Consider the following 17,800-nt stretch of genomic DNA (forward strand, 5'->3'; position numbering starts at 1 on the left):
ATAATGATGGAGAGAGACAATGAGAATCACTCAATCTCAGTTAATCCAACTGAATCAGCTAAATGGACACAAAGTAGGTGTTTTCTGAAGTCACCAGGTTATGCAATGATGTCCACACTTGTGACTAAAGAGCTTCCTCTAGTCAAAAGATTAAAGGCTGCAGACAAAATCTGATGGACATTACATAGCACGGCAAAGACATGTGGTCTTATATCTAAAGAAAAAAGATTCCAACAGAAGACAGAGATAGGGCATTCAGAAAAGGGCTGAGTAGATGTACAGTCATCAGAATATATTCAGCACTCCCCAAGAATCCAGTGTCTCCAAGTATTACAGTCTTACCGTCAAGGCTGTAACTAGAGTGGGCAAGAGTTCCTCTTTTAATTAACTTAGCTGTGAGACATTCCTCTAGATTACTAATTTTGTTTTCTTTCTGTTTATTTTGCACTTTTCTCATTGTTTAAACTTTTGGTTAATTTTTAGTCATTCTCTGGCTAAGAAATGAAAACATCAACATACATAGCTTTGCCTTTGAATTTGGGTTTTATTCTATATATTTTAGCTATATTTTTTATTTATTTAATTAATTATTTATTTTTTTAGCTATATTTTTTAGATAACAACGTATATACTCATTACTTTATAGAGTTGCCACATTTAGCAAGTAACATATCAAACTCTGCATTTAAATTTCAATTTCAGATAAACAACAGATAAATTTTTTGGTGTAAATGTGTCTCAAATATTGCATGGGACATACTTACACTAAAAAATTATTATCTGAAATTATAATTTAATTGGGTATCCTGTATTTTATCTGGCAACCCTATTTTTTTTTCCATTTATTTTTATTAGTTGGAGGCTAATTACTTTACAATATTGTGGTGGTTTTTGCCATACATTGCCAAGAATCAGCCATGGATTTACATGTATTCCCCATCGTGATCCCCCCTCCCACTGCCCTCTCCACCCGATCCCTCTGGGTCATCCCAGTGCACCAGGCCCGAGCACTTGTCTCATGCATCCAACCTGGGCTGGTGATCTGTTTCACCCTAGATAATATACATGTTTCGATGCTGTTCTCTCGAAACATCCCACCCTCGCCTTCTCCCACAGAGTCCAAAAGTCTGTTCTGTACATTTGTGTCTCTTTTTCTGTTTTGCATATAGGGTTATCGTTACCATCTTTCTAAATTCCATATATATGCGTTAGTATACTGTATTGGTCTTTATCTTTCTGGCTTACTTCACTCTGTATAATAGGCTCCAGTTTCATCCATCTCATTAGAACTGATTCTAATGTATTCTTTTTAATGGCTGAGTAATATTCCATGGTGTATATGTACCACAGCTTCCTTGTCCATTCGTCTGCTGATGGGCATCTAGGTTGCTTCCATGTCCTGGCTATTATAAACAGTGCTGCGATGAACATTGGGGTATACCTGTCTCTTTCAGATCTGGTTTCCTCGGTGTGTATGCCCAGGAGTGGGATTGCTGGGTCATATGGCAGTTCTATTTCCAGTTTTTTAAGAAATCTCCATACTGTTCTCCATAGCGGCTCTACTAGTTTGCATTCCCACCAACAGTGTAAGAGGGTTCCCTTTTCTCCACACCCTCTCCAGCATTTATTGCTTGTAGACTTTTGGATAGCAGCCATCCTGACTGGCGTGTAATGCTACCTCATTGTGGTTTTGATTTGCGTTTCTCTAATAATGAGTGATGTTGAGCATCTCTTCATGTGTTTGTTAGCCATCTGTATGTCTTCTTTGGAGAAATGTCTGTTTAGTTCTTTGGCCCATTTTTTGATTGGGTCATTTATTTTTCTGGAATTGAGCTTCAGGAGTTGCTTGTGTATTTTTGAGATTAATCCTTTGTTTCTTCATTTGCTATTATTTTCTCCCAATCTGAGGGCTGTCTTTTCACCTTGCTTATAGTTTCCTTTGTTGTGCAAAAGCTTTTAAGTTTCATTAGGTCCCATTTGTTTATTTTTGCTTTTATTTCCAATATTCTGGGAGGTGGGTCATAGAGGATCCTGCTGTGATTCATGGCGGAGAGTGTTTTGCCTATGTTCTCCTCTAGGAGTTTTATAGTTTCTGGTCTTACATTTAGATCTTTAATCCATTTTGAGTTTATTTTTGTGTATGGTGTTAGAAAGTGTTCTAGTTTCATTCTTTTACAAGTGGTTGACCAGTTTTCCCAGCACCACTTGTTAAAGAGGTTGTCTTTTAAAAATATGGAACGCTTCACGAATTTGCGTGTCATCCTTGCACAGGGGCCATGCTAATCTTCTCTGTATTGTTCCAATTTTAGTATATGTGCTGCAGAAGCAAGCACCTGGCAACCCTATTTTAAACAGATCTTAGATGTAGTTTTGGTTAACTTTTGACCCAGTATTTCTTGGAAAATCTTCTTCCCAAATGATGGTGATATTTTTTGTTTAAACTTTTATTATTAAGTTCTGCTCTTTTGGTGCATGTATGGCTTAATTTTAGGAACATAAGCACATAGATGGGTGGGTGTCAACTGGGAGAGATATTACTCCCCAGGGGACCCTTAGCAGTGTCTGGAGACATTTTTGCTTGTCACATCTTGGGAAGGTAGAGGCCAGAGCCACTGCTAAATATCCTACAATGCACACAATAGTCCCTACAGCAAAGACTTATTTTGTAGAAAATGTATTGGTAATTGCCTCATCAGTTGCATTAGTCACATCATCTCTGTTTTTTGCATATTTGATCTATCAAAGAGAATGGTATATTGAAGTCAGTCACTCAGTTTAACACACACCGTGAGATCCTCTAGTATGGCAGACCTTGTTCCAGGTGCTGGGAATCCTCAGTGAACAAAGCAGAGTAACATTGCTGACTTCATGGAGCTTTTATTTTAATGGGTGGGGTTGGAGCAGGAGACGTAATTAAAAAAAATAGTATGTAACATATATGATAAGTGTTATGAAGGAGAGCAGAGAACAGGGATGGTTGCCAGGATATGTGTGGACTGTAATCATAAATTGAGTAGCAAGAAGGTTACATAAGAAGAAAAACCTCAGGAAATCCATGGCGGTCCAGTGGTTAGCACTCCACATCTTTATTGCCTGGGGCCTGGGTTCAATCCCTGGTCAGGGAACTGAGATCCTGCAAGCCATATGATATAGCCAAAAAGAAGATGACAGAGAAAGTGATGTGGTAGCTTAGGGAAGAGTGTTTTAGGCAAAGGAAACAGAAGTGCAAAGACTCTGATGTAGGTCAGCACTTGGTATGATCAAGGAAGAGGAGGAAGCAAAGGGAGAAAAGGAAAGTAACAGGGACAGATGAGGTCAGAGGGGTGATGGAGCTGGGTGGGCATCCAGACCATTTAGGACCAAAGGTACTGTTGTGACAATTGCTACATTTATTCTAAGTGAGATAGCTAGGCAGGGCTTCAGCAGACTGCAGCGATTTTACATACACCTTGAAAACATCACTTTGTCTATTACGTTGGGAATAGATTATGGGGGGAAAAGGCTGAAACAGAGAGACTAGTTAGGAGGCCATTGCCATAGTCCAGAGGAGAGATGACGGTGCTTCGTTGCTGGTGAGGGCGGGTAACAGTGGAAATTGTAAGAACTGATTGAATCCATTAGGCACAAACCAACACACGGCTGGAAGGCACGCAATATGGTACAGCCCCTCTGAGGGGACTTTAACAGTCCTTAATAAAATGACCTAGGTGTTGACTCTTTAGCCTAGTGATCCCACTTCTAGGAGTTTATACTGGAAATAAACCTCCAACAATAATTAATAGAGAAGCACAAGGTTATTTATTGCAATGATATATGTAACTGGAAAATTTTGGAGATTGGTCGAATAAACTATGTTTAATCAGTGGCTTCCCAGGTGGTGCTTAAGAATCGACCTGCCAAGGCAGGAGACATAAAAGATGCGGGTATGGAAAACAGTGTGGAGATTTCTTAAAAAACTGGAAATAGAACTGCCATATGACCCAGCAATCCCACTTCTGGGCATACACACTGAGGAAACCAGATCTGAAAGAGACACATGCACCCCAATGTTCATCGCAGCACTGTTTATAATAGCCAGGACATGGAAGCAACCTAGATGCCCATCAGCAGACGAATGGATAAGGAAGCTGTGGTACATATACACCATGGAATATTACTCAGCCATTAAAAAGAATTCATTTGAACCAGTCCTAATGAGATGGATGAAACTGGAGCCCCTTATACAGAGTGAAGTAAGCCAGAAAGATAAAGAACATTACAGCATACTAACACATATATATGGAATTTAGAAAGATGGTAATGATAGCCCTATATGCAAAACAGAAAAAGAGGCACAGAAATACAGAACAGACTTTTGAACTCTGTGGGAGAATGTGAGGGTGGGATATTTCAAAAGAACAGTATGTATACTATCTATGGTGAAACAGATCACCAGCCCAGGTGGGATGCATGAGACAAATGCTCGGGCCTGGTGCACTGGGAAGACCCAGAGGAATCGGGTGGAGAGGGAGGTGGGAGGGGGGATCGGGATGGGGAATACGTGTAAATCTATGGCTGATTCATATCAATGTATGACAAAAAAAAAAAAAGATGCGGGTTTGATCCCTGGCTCAGGAACATCCCCTGGAGGAGGGCATGGCAACCCACTCCAGTATTACTGCTTGAAGAATCCCATGGACAGAGAGTCTGGGAGGGTACAGTTCATAGAGTCGCTGAGTCAGACATGACTAAAGCAACTTAATACATACACACACACACATTCAGTAGACACAATGGGATACAAGGCAGCTGCAAACATTAATGATGTTGAAGATCTGTGTGAATCAATATGGAGTAATTTCCAGCAGATTTTAAGTGTAAAAGGCTCACTGAAAAAGAGCATACTACCTTTTGTGCAAAAAAGAAGGAAAAATAAGTGAACGCTTACATTTATCATTATAAAAGAAACGTTAAAGTTGAGTACCTCCAACTTTGTTGTTCAGTCGCTCAGTCAAGTCTGACATTTGCAACCCCAAGGACTGCAACATGCCAGGCTTCCCTGTCCTCCACCATCTCCTGGAGTTTGCTCAAACTCATGTCCATTGAGTCAGTGATGCCATCCAACCATCTCATTCAGTGTCATTCTCTTCTCCTCCTGCCTTCAATCTTTCCCAGCACGAGGGTCTTTTCCAATGAGTTGGCTCTTTGCATCAGATGGCCAAAGTATTGGAATTTCAGCTTTAGCATCAGTCCTTCTGATGAGTACTCTGGATTGATTTCCTTTAGGATTGACTGGTTTTACCTCCTTGCAGTCCAATGACTCTCAAGAGTCTTCTCCAGCACCTCAGTTCAAAATCATCAATTATTTGGCGCTCAGCCTTCTTTATAGTCCAACTCTCCTATCCGTACATGACTACTAGAAAAACCATAGCTTTAACTAGATGGACCTTTGTCAGCAAAGTGATGTCTCTGCTTTTTATTATGCTGTCTAGGTTCATCATAGCTTTTCTTCCAAGGAGCAAGCGTCTTTTAATTTCATGGCTGCAGCCACTGTCTGCAGTGATTTTGGAACCCCAAAAAATAAAGTCTCTCACTTTCCATTGTTTCCCCATATATTTGTCATGAAGTGATGGGTCTGGATGGCATGATCTTAGTTTTTTGAATGTTGAATTTAAAGCCAGCTTCTTTTTCACTCTCCTCTTTTATTCATCAAGAGGCTCTTTAATTCCTCTTTGCTTTCTGCCATTATGGTGGTATCATCTGCATATCTGAGGTTATTGATACTTCTCCCAAAAAATTTGATTCCAGCTTGTGCTTCATCCAGCCCTTTGTTTTGCATGATGTACTTTGCATGTAAATTAAATAAGCAGGATGACAACATACAGCCTCAATGTACACATTACCCAATTTTGAAACCAGTCTTTTGTTCCATGTCCGATTCTAACTGCTGCTTCTTGACTTGCATACAGGTTTCTCAGGAGGCAGGTAAGGTGGTCTGGTATTCCCATCTCTTTTAGAATTTTCTACAGTTTGTTGTGATCCACACAATCAAAGGCTTTACCATACTCAATAAAGCAGAAGTAGTTGTTTTTCTGCAACTCTCTTGCTTTTTTGATGATCCAGTGGATGTTGGCAATTTGCTCTCTGGCTCCTCTGCCTTTTCTAAATCCAGCTTGTATATCTAGAAGTTCTCCGTTCACATCCTGCTGAAGCCTAACTTGAAGGGTTGTGAACATTACCTTGGTAGCATGTGAAACTTGCAGTTGTGCGGTAATGTGAACATTCTTTGTCATTACCCTTCTCTGGGATTGGAACGAAAACTGACCTTTTCTAGTCCTGTGGCTACTACTGACTTTTCCAAATTTGCTGGCACATTGAGGGCAGCACTTTAACAGATTCATCTTTTAGGATTTGAAATAGCTCAGCTGGAATTCCATTATCTCCACTAGCTTTGTTTATAGTAATGCTTCCTAAGACCCACTTGACCTTCACACTCCAGGATGTCTGGCTCTAGGTGAGTGACCACACCATCATGATTATCCAGGTTATTAAGATCTTTTTTGTATAGTTCTTCTGTGTATTCTTGCCACCTCTTCTTAATCTCTTCTGCTTCTGTTAAGTCCTTAGCGTTTCTGACCTTTATTGTGCCCATCTTTGAATGAAATGTTGCCTTGGTTTCCCTGATTTTCTTGAAGAGATCTCTAGTCTTTCCCATTCTATTGTTTTCCTCTATTTCTTTGCATAAGTCTTATCTCTCCTTGTTCTTCTTTGGAACTCTGCATTCAAATGGGAATATCTTTCCTTTTCTCCTGTGCCTTTCACTTCTCTTCTTTTCTCAGCTATTTGTAAGGCCTCCTCAGACAGCCATTTTTCCTTGTTGCATTTCTTTTTCTTGGGGTTGGTTTTGGTTACTGCTTCCTACAATGTTATGAACCTCTGTCCATAGTTTTTCAGGTACTCTTTCAGATCTAATCTCTTGAATCCATTTGTCACTTCCACTGTATAATCATAAGGGATTTGATTCAGGTCATACTTGAATGGCCTAGTAGTTTTCCCTACTTTCTTCAATTTAAGTCTGAATTTTGCAATAAGGAGCTGATGATCTGAGCCACAGTCAGCTCCTGGTCTTATTTTTGCGGACTGTATAGAGCTTCTCCATCTTTGGCTGCAAAGAATATAGTCAATCTGATTTCGGTGTTGACCATCTGGTTATGTACATGTGTAGAGTCATCTTTTGTGTTGTTGGAAGAGGGTGTTTTCCATGACCAGTGTGTTCTCTTGGCAAATCTCTGTTTGCCTTTGCCCTGCTTCAGTTTGTACTCTAAGGCCAGACTTGGCTGTTACTCCAGGTATCTCTTGACTTCCTACTTTTGCATTCCAGTCCCCTATGATGAAAAGGACATCTTTTTTTGGTTTTAGGTCTTAGAACTATTCAGCTTCTTTGGCATTAGTGGTTGGGACATACACTTGGATTACTGTGATGCTGAATCTTTTGCTTTGTCAGTGAATCGAGATCACTCTGTCATTTTTGAGATTGCACCCAAGTACTGCAATTCAGACTCTTTTGTAGACTGTGAGCATTATTCCATTTCTTTTAAGAGATTCTTTCCCACAATAGTAGATATAATGGTCATCTGAATTAAATTCATCCATTCCTATTCATTTTAGTTCACTGATTCCTAAAATGTTGATGTTCACTCTTGCTGTCTCCTGTTTGACCACATCCCATTTATCTTTAATCATGGACCAAACATTCTAGGTTCCTATGCAATATTGTTCTTTATAGCATTGGACTTTACTTTCACTACCAGACACATCCACAACTGGGCATCACTTCCACTAAATGTTAAAGTTGAGTACCTACAACTTCAGAGTTGAGTGAAAGGGACACAGGAGAATCTATGTATATATCTCTTTCATAGAGTTTTGACTTTGAAAGTATGTTAGTTGACTGCATATTTAAAACATAAAATTAGTAAGATTAAGAAGGGGACAAAACCTAACCAAAACTGAAAGAAAATGGAAACAAATGAAACTAGTGTATTTCATGGAGAAGGAAATGGCAACCCACTCCAGTATGCTTGCCTGGAAAATCCCATGGACGGAGGAGCCTACCTACAGTCCATGGTGTCGCCAAGAGTTGGGCAGGACTGAGTGACTTCACTTTCACTTTTCACTTTCATGCATTGGAGAAGGAAATGGCAACCCACTCCAGTATTCTTGCCTGGAGAATCCCAGGGACAGAGGAGCCTGGTGGGCTGCCGTTTATGGGATTGCACAGAGTCGGACACGACTGAAGCGACTTAGCAGCAGCAGCAGTGTATTTCAAAACATTACTATACCCTGGTGGCTCACATGGTAAACAATCTGCCGGCAATGCAGAGCCCCGAGTTCAGTTCCTGGGTCAGGAAGATCACCTGGAGGAGGGAAGGCTACTGTCCATGGAGTTGCAAAGAGTCGGACAGGACTGAGTGACTAATACTTAACACTTACAAAAGGGGGAGGAAAAAAGAGCCAATCCAAGTAGTTTTATGCACACATTTTTCGATTATCTTTCTCAGTCTGGAGGAGAGTGAAATGTGGGGAGGGGAAGTAGAAGAGAACACTGCATACAAATTCTGTGCTCTTTAGTAGATTAGTTTTCAGTAGTGTTGTGTAAGAAGCAATTCAGAAGCTCTTTTATATTCAATATAGGAGTGAGCAAATGAGTAAATGTGTTGATATGCTTAGGACTTGGAGTTCTCACTCTGGAAGGAGAGACATACAAATACAGAAGAGGAGACAAGGAGGACCCTGTGGGGATAGAGTAGAATTTGAGGTATTGGTGTGAGTTGTCATTTCTAAAACATCTTATGGGTATATTTGTTTTGGTGCACATGTATATTTTTGGGCTTCTCTGGTGGCTCAGATGGTGGGGAATCTGCCTGCAATACAGGAGTCCTGGGTTCAATCCCTGGGTTGGGAAGATCCCCTGGAGGAGAGTATGGCAACTCACTCCAGTATTTTGCCTGGAGAATCCCCATGGACAGAGGAGCCTGGCGGGCTACAGTCCACGGGGTCGCAAAGAGTTGTACATGACTGAAGTGACTTAGCACACACGCACTACAGGTTAGGAGAAGTGAAATTAGTGTGCGGGTGATTTTCACCCATTGGTTGCAGCTCTGCCTTCTAGGGAAATGGAAAATAAATCTTCTCCCTCTTCAAATGTGTGAGGCCCACTGCCGTGTCTCCTTCATAATTTGTGAGCTAAAAGGTTCTTGTCAGTGGATGCGTCTGAGACAGTTTTGAAGCCTCCTCATTGGGAAGTGTTTTGGTTGGATCTAAAATGCAGCGTCTGCTCAAACAGCGCCATCCAGCTGTGGCCACCCCCGTGACAAGAGCAGGGGGCCCATCCAGTGAGTTAGATTTGTTCCTTCCTCCGCTTCCAACTTCACTCTGCCCAGGTCACAATCCTGTACAGGGAGAGCCGTGTCAGCGGCATGCACTGATTTTATGACTAAATCAACGCATGTGGTTGCAGTGCAGCTCCCACGGGGCTCTGAGGATCTGCATTACCGCGGCTGCCTGGAAAACAAAAGGACACTCTGGAATGAGCTTCTTGGCTGCTGAAACGTAATCTGCTCTAAGCAATTGTGTGACTGTTGAACAATGCCATCAGGACAGTGTATTTAATGCTAGTTAGTCAGCAGGCTGCAGTGACTCCCTGGCACCTAGAGACCTCTGAGGCAGAACCATGACATCCTTTGATGGAAAGTTGTAGAACTGCTCTGCCCAGCTCCCAAAACAGGGAAGTGAAGGTACTATGGAAGTCTGCGAGGGCCCCAGTTCATGCACACCAGAAACAGACAACTCAAGAATGATCAGGTTCCAGTGCGTCACATAGAAATCAGGACAATGAAGCTTGGGAACAGTCATCTGGGGGGAGGATTTTAATGCTTTGATTTTAATGGGGATAGTTCCAGGAGTGGCCAGGGTCACCTGCACCACATGCTCGTGAGGGAAAGTCTATGCCAGTTGCCCTGGAAGTGTCATTTCTCCAGATTGCGTGGCACAGACTCCTTCCCCTTTGCGCTAATCCTTCAGCAGCACCCCAGCGCTGAAGCACGCCGTCTGAAACGGGGCCAGCCTGACCTGTCCCAGCAGTGCCGCTAGCCGACTCGGAAGGCCAAGCTCTTGGTGTGAACTCACCAGCCATAAAAATGTCAGGTCACTAAACAGCTGGTGCATTTCAGGGTCAAATATCTCACATTCAAGGCGATAGGAGAAGACTGTTTTTCTGCCAAAGGCTTTTAAGACAATTCCAAATAATGAGGTCTTTATGATGGTGGAGTAACTAATGAAACTGGTTTGAGGGAAGGAAGAGAGCAGGAGGGAGTGGGGGGAAAGGCAGGCTTTTTCTGTGTGCCTTCTAGTGACAGTCAACCCGTAGAAACTCTCAGTCTGGAAATCCTAAAAGTTTATCATCTGAACTGCTTGAGTGTAACTAGCTCACTAGTGACCAACCCTGCCTTTGTTTCTGCCTCCCCTCCTCCAGTGCCGCCCCCCAGATAAAGTAAAGAGCTGAGACATGGACAGCAAGGTCCTATTGGTCTTAGAGTTAATCCTGAGCTTTTAGAGGCTGGGGCTGAAGTCTCAAAGGGTGTTTTTTTTTTTTTTTGAAATATGCCCAGATGTGAATAAGCTGGGGAAGTCAGAGGGCACCCTAAGTTAACAAAGAGAGTCTTAGCGAGTGGGTGTGTGCGAGGGGAGGGCAGCCTCGGTGGGTTTGGTAGGGAAGTGTCTGGCCAGGCGTACACGAGCTTTTCTCTTTAAAGTTAATTTTTATTGGACTATAGCTGCTGTACAATATTGTTAGTTTCTGCTCTACAGCAAAATGAGTCAGCCATACAGATACATCAATCCCCTCCCTCTTGGCCGTCCTCCCTATTCCGGTCACCACAGGGCGCTGAGTAGAGTTCCCTGTGTTAGACAGTAGGTTCTCATTAGTTACCTATTTTATACATAGCAATGAATATATGTCAATCTCAAATCTCTCAGTTCATCCCACCACCCTCCCCTTTTCCCGCTTGGTATCCATATTTGTTCTCTACATCTGTGTCTGTACTTCTGCTTTGCAAGTAAGATCATCTCTACCATTTTATTAGATTCCAAAAATATGAAACGCTCCACAAATTTGTGTATCATCCTTGCACAGGTCCATGATAATCTTCTCTTTATCATTCCTATTTTAGTATATGCACTGCTGAAGGGAGCAGGACTTTTCTCTTTAAGCATCTGGTAGACACCTCCTTTTCCCTGCTACCCTGTCTTCCTGAGTCATTGACTGGCATCACAATCACCTCCTCTCTTGGCACTCCTCCTATCCCTGAGTCAGGGTGGCCTCTCAATCTCACTTGACTTAGGAAAGTATTTTTACATTGGAAGTGAGATGGGAGGATGGGGGTAAGGATGCTAAGAGATGCTCACCATTGATGCGGGGATTGCAGCTTCCTTTGCCACAGGAATGTCCACACATGACCATAAAGGGTGTAAATTAAGTGGGAGATGGTAAGATCAATACAGAACTGTTGCCTTTCTTCTTCCTCCCAATGAAAGAAACCACAGGCAGAGAAGCAGAAAGAACACATGCTTTATTTAAATAGCATGGGAAAATTTTCTCTTTCCCATAAAAAGCAAAAACATAGCAAGGTTTGATTAAAATAATGATCTCCATTGTCAGTGTACAATCTCGTGTTCATGCTGTTTGTTTGATACCATGGAAACACACAGCTGATTGCAGTGGACAAAAGCATGTCAGGGAAGAGGCCAAAGGTTAGATCTGATGTTTTCCCTACAAGACAAATAAAAAGTAATTGACTGGTCTTTGCTATGGAAAACATGAAACTCCTTATACATTTCCTTCCTCCAGGGGTTCCAAGCTTTCTCCAAGATGCAGAATTTATAGATGTTAAGCCATTTCTTAATTATGAACTCAAAAGGCTTTTAGACTTCAGTAGAGTTCCCAGTAACAGGGCACAGGGATACAGACATAAACCAACATATGTAGACGTCATGGAGAAAATGAGCACCGAACTCAGCATAACGGTTCATGAGTGACCCTGATGCAAGAACCCTTTCGGTCTCTCCATACATAGTCCAATGGTTCCTGAAGCTAGTGCTTATGGAACCAAATGGTATCAAGTAGCTGTTAAACCTTGGGAGGACTTAACTTACGTTTTCCATGTGATAGGAAACAGGTGGTGTTTGTTATTTTTTTAAAAAGTCACAGAAAATTCCTTTTCAGAACTTAATCTATTAAATAATTGTGTTCAAACTAGTTTATTAAAGATTATCCATGTTAAGTCATAGAGAAAGGGCAGAATTCTGGAGGGTTTGAATAGCTTCATCCCCTGACAGAAGCACATTTTCCCTAGTGATGATTTTCTGGGGGAAACTGAAGACATACAAGTAGACATAATGATCTCAAAGTTTCAGGTTTTCCCCTGTTTCTATCAATACCCCAGGGAAGCTGAGGGTCTAGGTGGTTCTGAATGTAGCTCCACACTCAAATGTGTAAAGAAGAAATTGTATATTCCATTTGTAGGGAGGAATATAAAATTTCCCTACCATGGAGAAGGATCTCTCCCATCTGAATGCCAGTGCAAAAGAACAAAAAACTTTTGGATATTATGCAGTATCCAGGAGCTAAATAAAAAGATAAATTATAAGAATATCAAGAGTCCATTCCCAAGATCAGAAGTGTTTGAATTCTCAAGCAACCACTACTAGGATAATTTGTTTTCAGCTTGATTTACACTGGGTAGAGGATGGCCAGGAAGCCAAAGTGACACAGGGCCAAGAGAGAGTCCCAATTTTCAGAGGATATAATGCACATTCCTCCTTCTGTACAGGTGACACTTCCCATATTGACCAATATCATAAATTAATTTTTTTTAAAGGAAATGCTTCAAAATGAAAAAGATTGATTCTAGAGATCAGAGATTCTTTTGTATACCTCCAGTTGAATAATTTTACCAGTAGTTCAGATGGTAAAGCATCTGCCTGCAATGCAGGAGACCCAGGTTCGATCCCTGGGAGGGGAAGATTCTATGGAGAAGGAAGTGGCAACCCATTCCAGTACTCTTGCCTGGAAAATCCCATGGACAGAGGAGCATGGTGGGCTACAGTCCATGGGGTCGCAGAGTCGGACACGACTGAGCAGCTTCACTTTCACTATGAAACTATTTAACTCATACAGAGTTACACAAAAAGGTTAATTTCAGAAAGAGGTAGTATCTGGTGGTCTGTGGATGTGTTGAATGCTGCCACAACAGAAAACTATGCTTTTCGAGGTCCAATGTGAATAAGTTTATATTATTTCTAATTAACCAACGACTTGCAATATTTAAATTTAATGGTGGAAAGTGCAAAGAAGTTTGCTGTTTTAATAACTCAAAGAAAGCATATACGTACACGTAATGAATTCATTTCTTTATTGCATATTGCTATTTAAAAAAATGTACAGTCTCATAACACATACAACATTTTTTTCTTGGTACTGTAACAACAGTCTTGCACCTAAAGACTAAGTGGTTCCAACTACTAAACTAATAAGATACAAGACATATAATTAAGTTTACAAATTATAATGCTTTGTCTTTTTGGCATTAATTTAAAAAAACAAACAAAAACTTTTAAAATACACACCCAAGAGAGAAAAAGTGGCTACTTACACCAGCACCAATCTAAAAGTAGGTGTTTTTTTTTTTCTTTTTTCCAACAATGGCACATGGAATGACCTGCACACAGCTTTCGGGGAAAGAAACGAAAAACAGAAATGGCAAAGGAAGCCTACCAGGATGGCCGTATCAAAACGAGGATGATTACAAAGGGCGAGAGGAACATGCTACACAAAATTGCTCCTTTATGTGACTCCCTCCACTTGCCCATTCCTTAAACTGTAAAACAAAGCCATTTTCAAAAGACAGTCCCAAAGTCAAGCCAGATCAAATTTCTCCTGCTCTAAATAGAAAAGAATATATATAGAGGCACTTTAGTTAAGGAATAGACCAACCCCACTAGCATACCCCACCTCTCCTCACCTCCAAGCTTTTTTGAGCGAAGTCTCTGTCTGCATCTTCGACACAGTATACTTGCAGACTTTGATATCTAGGAGCTGGGGGAGCGCAACGTCTGCTATATATTTGTCTGTTTTATTTGCTAGTCATTTACTTCTCTGTAATGTGTAGAAAGTCGCTAAGTTTGCAAAGAGGGGGAAGGACGTAAAACCACGGCTCTTGCCAACTCTTAGAGCACTATTTCACAGCTTTCACGTAGTGCAGAGACCTTGCCCTCTGCACTAAGCATTATAGTTTATACAAATTATTTTTAAATAGCACGATTCCTATACAGCACACACATTGGTATTCTGTTTGCCCCTTAACTGTCCCCGTTACAGCATAAGCTCCCTGGGGGCAGGGGCTCTGTCTTGCTAACCACTGTAGCCCTACAATGCCTGGCACATAGTAGGTGTTTCAATAAATATTCGTTCATTGACTGAAACTCAATTTAGTGCGTAAATAATGTTCTAGTGCAATAGGACAAACTACTCTCCACAGGAAACCCAACCACAACAGGACTGATGGAAAGAAAATAGAGAACCTTAGCCCCCCTCCCCTACGACAAATAAATAAAGCAAAGCAAAAAAAAAAAAAAGTAACAGTCCTCTGTATATATCATATAATTTAAGGATATTAAGAGTTGGTAGGTTAATGGTAAGCATCTATATTTTATTTTCTAATGTTCATTGTTTTTATTCATTTCTCCCTGAGAGCTTTATCTTTTGGACTGAAATTTTACAGGTAGTGTTACTGACACACAATTTAAAATGACAACATATAAACAGCAAACCACTTCAAACATACTTAGAGATAAATAGATCTTGGCATCTCTGTTGGTGGTGGTGACATTTTGTGCATTTACTAAGTGTTCTTTAGTTCAGAAACATATTTACAGAAGATGCAGCTTGTCCTACAGAACAAAAAATACCAAAAAAAAAAAAAAAAAGGCACCCCATAAAATTTTTTTAAACATCATTTTTATCCTTTCAGAGAATTCTTTCTTTTAGGTCTTGGGTGGGAAATTTGAAAGTTTATAGTTCTATACTGTTAGGAAAACAAGCACATTATGGTAATTTTGTTCTTTAACAAGAGCATGGATTGCATTTAGATAAATAGTGTTCTTTCCAAAAGCAATGTAAAGAAATCATCATGAGTGCTTGGCAGAGAACTCGATGAAATTAGGGAGGGAAACTGATGTCCAGGTTTTATACATATAAAAGAACTCTGATTGACATTCTACAAAATTCAAATTGTGTGCAAGATGTTCTCCATAAACATTTACAGACTGCATCCCCACACCAACGTCAGAAATTCTAAGCTGGTCCTGTCAATTACTGATGCAATGCACCAGCATCGTACTTGTCAACTATCAAAAACCATTTGAAATCTATATTTTTTCAACACCAGTTTCACCAATGAAAATAATTTCAAAGTATATCAAGCTTGGAAACCATAAAATATTTCTCAAGCTATATTTATTTTTTGTTTTTCTTTTTATTCTAGGGAATGTCTCCATATCTCTTTCAGGAGACAGTATTGTGCTTCTGAACAGTCATGGTGTTCAGGGGAAGAAGATGAGCCACACTCAATATGAATGCATACACAAAGGGGTTCTGAGCACATACATAGACATAGATTTTTTTTCTTTTTTAACCAAACATATAGGTCTCCAGACAACACTCAGACTTCTATATACATTTCTTAATATATACACACACACACATTTACATACACACATGTTCACACATTCACTCACAGATGAAAGGAGAAATTGCCACTGTTTGGATTGCAAGGCAGTGTAATGAAAAGTTCTAGTCACTTCAAAGGGCTGCTAATGAGCTTTCTAAAAAAGTATTCAAGGGAAATTAGAAGTTAAGTTTTGTGACCGGTCTCTCCCGGCTGCTGTCTGTTATCTGGTTGGTGATGCGCTTGCGATTCCGTTTCAGTTTGGAAAGGTCTTTGTCAAACACTTCTCCTGAGCGTAAAGCGGAAACCAGGTCATCAAACTCTCCGCCTTCTTCACTGTTCTCTTTTGCTTTCCTCATTTTCCGTTCCCTTTCACGTTGTTCTTTGAGCTGCAAATGGAAAGCAACCGTTTAGAGAAGTGTCAAGACAATATTGTATGTTGTATTCAGTGGAGACGAACACCGGATATGGCAGTGCTTCCGTCATGCCATGCTTGTCACCAGCTGCCAATCCCTTGGCTGCCACAAGTGGGTGACTGCTATGTGAGGGGGCTCGCTGTAGAAACGAGGAGCAATGAAAACAAGGACCACCACTTTGTAATTAGACTCCCACCGTCTAGAATCTGGGCAAACCTCATGATATTCTAATTAAAAATATTGGTTTCTTTGATGATATAGACAGATGAAAGCAAATGCTCATCAGGCCACATTCCTGACATCACAGGCTTATTAGCCTCTCTCTATCGTGGATGCCTGGAACCCACTATGCAAGAGTTACAAGTATTAAGATCCAAATAATATGCATATATTATATAAAATGTATATATTCAGATAAAAAGGGGAAAATAATCCTTAATTCTACCAAGAAATAACGATTATGAACCTTTTGGGAGTATATCTCACCACTATCAACACTTACTTTACACAAAAATATTTCATATGGAAACCATTCTGTAAGCTTTCTCACATAAGACAGACATGACTTTTGAGGACTGCATAAATAGTCCATTATGTAGCTGTTACATCATTTAGATTACTTTGCCAACAAAGGTCTGTTTAGTCAAAGCTTTGGTTTTTCCAGTAGTCATGTATGGATGTGAGAGTTGGACTATAAAGAAAGCTGAGCGCCAAAGAATTGATGCTTTTGAACTGTGGTGTTGGATCAGATTCGTGAGAGTCCCTTGGACTGCAAGGAGATCCAGCCAGTCCATCCTAAAGGAGATCAGTCCTGAATATTCATTGGAAGGACTGATGCTGAAGCTGAAACTCCAATACTTTGGCCACTTGATGTGAAGAACTGATTCATTTGAAAAGACCCTGATGTTGGGAAAGATTGAAGGCAGGAGAAGGGAACAACAGAGGATGAGATGGTTGGATGGCATCATTGACTCAACGGACACAAGTTTGAGTAAGCTCCGGGAGTTGGTGATGGAAAGGGAAGCCTGGCGTGCTGCAGTCCATGGGGGTCACAAAAAGTCAGACATGACTGAGTGACTGAACCGTACTGAACTGAACATCATTTAGAACCAGTGCCCAGTTGGTAAACATTTAGGTTGTCCCAGGTTAGGGCTTTATGATAAAGAGTGCTGTTCTCTTTGTGGAAATGTAGAATTATTTCTTGAGACAGACTTCTAAGAAGTGGAACTCCAGATCAAAGGATGTGAATATAGTTTTTTAGGCTTTGGGTATAGACTGTCACATTGCTGAAGAGGAACTTTCTACTGACTAAACTGTAGTAGCATTCTAGAGAGGGCTTGATGCCCTCCTCCTTGCCAGCACATTGGAGTGCTTCCTAAAAACCAAGGAGATGTAGCAGGAGAACTTCCAGGAGGTGGGACTGGCCCATCACCTGCCCTCTTACCTGAGCCTCCATGCGAGCTCGGCGCTCCTCCTCCTCCTTCTTCTTTCTCATGTTTTCATTCTCTTGTTTGGCTTCTGACACAGCCTGAAGAAACTGATCAAAAATGCCAAAGAACTCATCCGGTTGTATTTTTCCAGCCTCTTCCCCAAAGTGTTTCACTGCTTTAGTAAACTGGG

General features: G+C 40.9%; 1 protein-coding gene and 2 non-coding genes across 4 annotated transcripts in view; all 3 read right to left on the reverse strand.

The window, feature by feature from the left end:
• Positions 1–2,226: 2,226 nt before the first annotated feature.
• LOC133067614 (U6 spliceosomal RNA) lies at positions 2,227–2,333 on the reverse strand. The gene has a single exon (XR_009695381.1). It is a non-coding gene; the product is annotated as a U6 spliceosomal RNA (small nuclear RNA).
• Positions 2,334–11,128: 8,795 nt separating this feature from the next.
• Positions 11,129–11,232, reverse strand: LOC133067519 (U6 spliceosomal RNA). The gene has a single exon (XR_009695308.1). It is a non-coding gene; the product is annotated as a U6 spliceosomal RNA (small nuclear RNA).
• A 2,196-nt stretch (positions 11,233–13,428) lies between these two features.
• The window catches only part of DAAM1 (dishevelled associated activator of morphogenesis 1), a 177,737-nt gene continuing 173,365 nt past the window's right edge, over positions 13,429–17,800 (reverse strand). For both annotated transcript variants that reach the window (XM_061156954.1, XM_061156953.1), the window contains 2 exons: positions 17,625–17,795; positions 13,429–16,153 (listed from right to left, as the gene is read on the reverse strand). In XM_061156954.1, coding sequence (XP_061012937.1) covers positions 15,944–16,153; positions 17,625–17,795 — 381 coding nt within the window. In that variant the 3' untranslated portion in view covers positions 13,429–15,943. The remainder of the gene's footprint in view (positions 16,154–17,624; positions 17,796–17,800) is intronic.

Source organism: Dama dama, chromosome 12, assembly GCF_033118175.1.
Source record: "Dama dama isolate Ldn47 chromosome 12, ASM3311817v1, whole genome shotgun sequence".
Taxonomy (NCBI): Eukaryota; Metazoa; Chordata; class Mammalia; order Artiodactyla; family Cervidae; genus Dama; species Dama dama.